A 4,566-nucleotide genomic window follows, 5' to 3' on the forward strand; every position below is an offset into this window, starting at 1 on the left:
ACACATCACTGCAGTCAACGCCACCCAGTGTAAACGTCAGAACTGCAATAGCACCTGAGACTTCCGGTGGCAACTTTCAAAGTAAAACCAAAAAAACAGAAAAAACACTATACAAATAGAACAGTAACAAAAGAGCCAAGGGCGTATCACACCTGACCATTATAAAACACAGATATTAAGTGTCTTGATAGCCTTTTTGTCCGTCGAATTAGACAGTAGTTTCAAACATTGTTCAACATCCTTCAGGAAAATGGCTAAGTTTACATTTCTTTTTATTGCTAAATTTACATTTATGAATGGGAAAAAAAGCATCATCATTATCAGATATATTTTATTTAAACCGAACACCACATTTTCCCATAATAATGACTTCGGCGTTTCTTTTCACGCTCAAATTGGTGTGAAAATAATCACTTTTAAGATTAAAATAATTGTCAAGTTTTGAAAATCAAAAAAATATTGACATTTATGCACGTATTGCACAGAAATACACTTGCAGAAACGTTGTTTCAGTGAAATACGGCCACTAGAGGGCGAAAACATTAGCCAAAAGGAAGAGAGAGAAGGAAGGAAGACAAGAAGAAGAAGAAAAACAGCCAATCGTAACAGACTCTGCCGGAGGGGCCGCAGGCGGAGGCGGAGGCCGGACCGTCCTCACCGGAGCCAGCTGACTTGCGGCTCGCGTCGGGCACAAGTGGTCCATCCGCGGGTGAGCTCCAGCATGGGTCTCGACGCTTGGTACATGGACGGCTCCGGCGAAGACCAGAGGAAGCCGCACAGACTGAGCCCAAATCAGCCCGTCTCCCCGGACGAGTTGAAGAAGCTCGGGGTGTTTCACTGGAAGGTAAACTTAGAGCCGCGCCAGCCGCCGTCACCGTGCGCACAGCAGCCTAAGCTAGCTAGCTAGCTGTGTGATAGAAGCACGGTGAGCATCGGGGTTGCACTCCGAGCAGCTAAAGTCCAAGGTTTGGGATTTATGTGACGTTATATGTGTTTTCATGAACGGCAAAGCTTCTGGAAACACTAATTCGGTCTCGACAACCTCTGGGACCCTAAATAACTTCACAATTCTAGCAAATACGTCGACATTTTTTGTTGTTGCTCTTATATAAGCGTATAAACTGTTGAAAAAAACAATGTTACGGATAATAACCGGTGGACAAACATTAGGTCTTGTGGAAATAAACACACATTTAAATGGAGTTAAAATTGTCTTTAAAGTTCTGGCAGTGACTATTGGCTACCATGTGTGTAATCATTACATAACAAACACACAGACTAGGCTAGTTGCTAGCATGGGTTTTTTTCTGTTGTGATGTGGAACACGTTCATTACATGAACTAAGTGGTTCCATTACTGATTAGAGTTGTTGTCCTTTGGTTGCAGCTGAATGCTGATATCTATGAGACGGACCCAGAGCTGGAGCAGATCCGCAAAGACCAGGGCTACTCCTACATGGACATCATCACCATTCACAAGGACAAACTCCCGAACTATGAGGAAAAGGTAACCGAAGCACTTCACTCTGCAAAAGCTGTACATTTTAAGATCAGATGGTGTGTTTTTATTGGGAGAAGCTGTCACTCTCGGCTGTCAGTCAGTAGTACCACTGTGGACTGTCCACCATCATTCGGTCCCTTCTTTGTCTTTTTCGTGTCTGGCCCCCTCAGCTGAAGACGTTCTTCGAGGAGCACCTGCACTTGGATGATGAGATCCGCTACATCCTGGACGGCCAGGCCTACTTCGACGTCCGGGACAAGGAGGAGCGGTGGATCCGCATCGCCATGAGCAAGGGGGACCTGATCACCCTGCCGGCCGGCATCTACCACCGCTTCACTCTGGACGAGACCGTACGTAAGCAAACGTGAAAGTCACAGATACAGAGCCACGTTCCTTTGAAAGAAAACATGGCCGTAGGTGGCTGTCTTGGTAAGTGTAGATGTCCAGAGCTGACGGCGTTAGCAATACACCTCAGTAGACGGGGTTAGATGGGATGACGCCTGAGGAGAAACTGGGTCGTTGCTGGAGGAAAGAATAATATTTGACTTGAGCCAATATTGAGAGCACAACCCAACTGGTGTTCCTGTACAGCAGAATACAAACAAAACAAAGAATATGCAGGTGTGCTTTGGAATTTCAGTTACAACATTACTATTTGCGCAAAGTGTGATGTGCTGCTACTGTTAGCGTTGTCGTAACTGTTGCCACCGGCATGTGAAGCTTCGTTTGTTTTTGCACTTATGCAACTTATATGTTTACTTACGGTGGCCTGAAGTCCTTTTCTCTCATTCAAACTGCTTAACAGCAGCTAAGTTAGTAGCTTCCGACGAGCTAAACAACTTGGTTTCTGCAAGGAGAGCTGACTGGCTGTTTTTACGAATTCTTTTTTTTTTTTTTTTTTGGAAACACTGCAGAACTACACCAAAGCCATGAGGCTGTTTGTCGGGGAGCCGGTGTGGAAAGCCTACAACCGGCCCGCGGATGACTTTGACGTCCGCTTGAAGTATGTGGTCTCCCTGCAGGGATCCTGAGCACGCGCTGCTACGTTTCACAGGAGGATACCGAACGTTTCACTTTCACTACATTTGACAGCCGTTGTTGCCAGTTAAGATTTTCGATTCTACATACAAAAACATATGATCAGAGAGCAAAATGCTCTGCATTTTCATAAACCACCCAACGGAATATGAAGTGGTTAGAATTAGCTTCACGCCAAACAGCTATCGGTAAAATGTTGCTTATAGGTTAATGCTTCATTTTTAAAAGAGTACTTTTACTTTTGATACTTAAGCGTACTTCATGTGTACTTAAGTAAAAGTGTGAATGCTGGAGTTTGAATCGTAATGGAGCATCACTTACTTTAGTTTAGGGTCTGAATACGTCTTTCACCACTGAATATTCTGTAGTGCCTTATTCTCCAGCCAGACGTGCCCTCAGCAGCGGGGTATAAAAAATGTATGTAATGATCTAATTTCATATTCAAATCAAATCTGCTGTTTTCACTCTGTGCTCTCCCCCCCCCCCCCCCCCTCCTTCTTATCTCTCCATTAAACCGGACAAGTTGATCGAAAAGAACAGCTTTATTTAGGATCAAACAAAATGTGTGTGTGTTTTTTTCTGTTTTGTTTTGAATACACATAAATATGATCAACATAATATGTCAACATTGATGATTAAAGATTAAACGTTTATTTTTACAGAAGATCCACCAGGACAAATCAATAAAAGGTTTAACGAGACAATTATTTATCATATAATCATTTAAACAGAAAAAAAAAAAAAAATCAGCTTCTTTGATATGTACAATTTTGGATATCTAATATTTTACATTTTTTTTTGTGTAGTGGGCAGGAGACAGTGCAATCTGAAGGGCTTATTTATTTTCACTGCATGAGTTAATAGACCTGGCAGCTGACGTTGAGTGGCCTTGGACTGTTAGTCCAGTATTACAGGTGTCTGCTGAGGGGGGAAGCTTTGCACCTCCGCGGTAGTCCATTAGTCTTTAAGCACACCGAGGCCCAGGATAATGCCCGCGTCAAGTCTCACATTATGAGCCTGCGACTCCCTTAAAGCCCGCTACCAGCAGCACACATCCGTGTTCTGAGATATCTCTTTTGTTCCAATGTCAACGATGCTTCATTTGAGGATTCCTCTGTAGTGGTGTGGCTGGAATTTCTTTGATTAAAAGAAAAAATAATATAAGTATTTAGAGGTGTAGTTTGACATTTTTGGGAGGACTTTATTCACTTTGCAGGGGTGTAGGTGAGAAGATCAATACCACTCTCATGCCTGCGCACCAAAGGTTTCCTGTTTATTTTTGACAAAGCAGTTCTTTATCACTGTGAGAGAAAGACTTAGGCCAACCAGATAATAAAGAGGAAATAGCTCAATGTAGCAGAGAGACAAAAACACTAGATACTGTATAGATTGTAACATTAAAAAAAAACACAGCCAGTGTGCTATTTAAGATAACATTGTAGTAACAGCTGGCAGTAAACATGCTAGCAGATTAGCTCATAGTGATGTACCCCCGTCGGTCATGTGACCCTCGCCATGAGACCTTCTAGAGTAGGTGAATATATATATATATATATATATATATTTTTTTTTTAATCTTTGGACAGAGCCAGGCTAGCCGTTTCCCCATTTCCAGTCTTTATGCCATGCTAAGCCAACTGCCTGCTAGCTCTAGCTTAATATTCACGGTACAGACGTGACAGTGGTATCGATTCTCTCATCTGACACACGGCAAGAGAGCAAATGAGTGAATTCCCCAAAATGTCAAACTATGTCTTTAATCTGGAAAATGGGCCATTTCCCTTCCAGAATGTCCCTCCGCCAGCATGTGTGAGCTGGCCACTGTTTCTGTTGCTGTAAGTGAACGTGTGGATCTTTACGTGGGTCGCCCTTCAGAAGGATAAGAACGCCGTGCCCCCCCCCCCCCCCCCCCCCGTGGGCTGACACAAAGTAAAATGAGTACCTGGGCTTGGCTTCCCGCATGCGTTTTGCCAGAACAGAACCAGCTCTGACAGATCTCGTATCAGCTTGCTTTTGGGAAACCAAACC

General features: G+C 43.5%; 1 protein-coding gene across 2 annotated transcripts; it reads left to right on the top strand.

The window, feature by feature from the left end:
• Positions 1 to 631: 631 nt before the first annotated feature.
• On the top strand, positions 632 to 3,217 carry adi1 (acireductone dioxygenase 1). 2 transcript variants are annotated; one of them, XM_070920441.1, is made up of 4 exons: positions 632 to 844; positions 1,387 to 1,506; positions 1,671 to 1,854; positions 2,415 to 3,217. In XM_070920441.1, exons 1-4 carry the CDS (start codon positions 722 to 724, stop codon positions 2,483 to 2,485), a joined length of 498 nt encoding a protein of 165 aa, XP_070776542.1. In that variant the 5' UTR covers positions 632 to 721; the 3' UTR covers positions 2,486 to 3,217. The 2 variants fall into 2 exon arrangements, with proteins under 2 accessions (XP_070776542.1, XP_070776541.1); XM_070920440.1 differs by having other exon boundaries at positions 1,671 to 1,850; positions 2,415 to 3,214.
• Positions 3,218 to 4,566: the final 1,349 nt, after the last annotated feature.

Source organism: Enoplosus armatus, chromosome 15 (genome assembly GCF_043641665.1).
Source record: "Enoplosus armatus isolate fEnoArm2 chromosome 15, fEnoArm2.hap1, whole genome shotgun sequence".
NCBI lineage: Eukaryota > Metazoa > Chordata > Actinopteri > Centrarchiformes > Enoplosidae > Enoplosus > Enoplosus armatus.

Bases quoted from the DNA above. Each gene is read 5' to 3' on its own strand.
- adi1 (XM_070920440.1), top strand. From the start codon at position 722: ATGGGTCTCGACGCTTGGTACATGGACGGCTCCGGCGAAGACCAGAGG. The intron at 845-1,386 runs GTAAACTTAGAG...CTTTGGTTGCAG, and splicing joins TCGGGGTGTTTCACTGGAAG to CTGAATGCTGATATCTATGA. The intron at 1,851-2,414 runs GTACGTAAGCAA...GAAACACTGCAG, and splicing joins GCTTCACTCTGGACGAGACC to AACTACACCAAAGCCATGAG.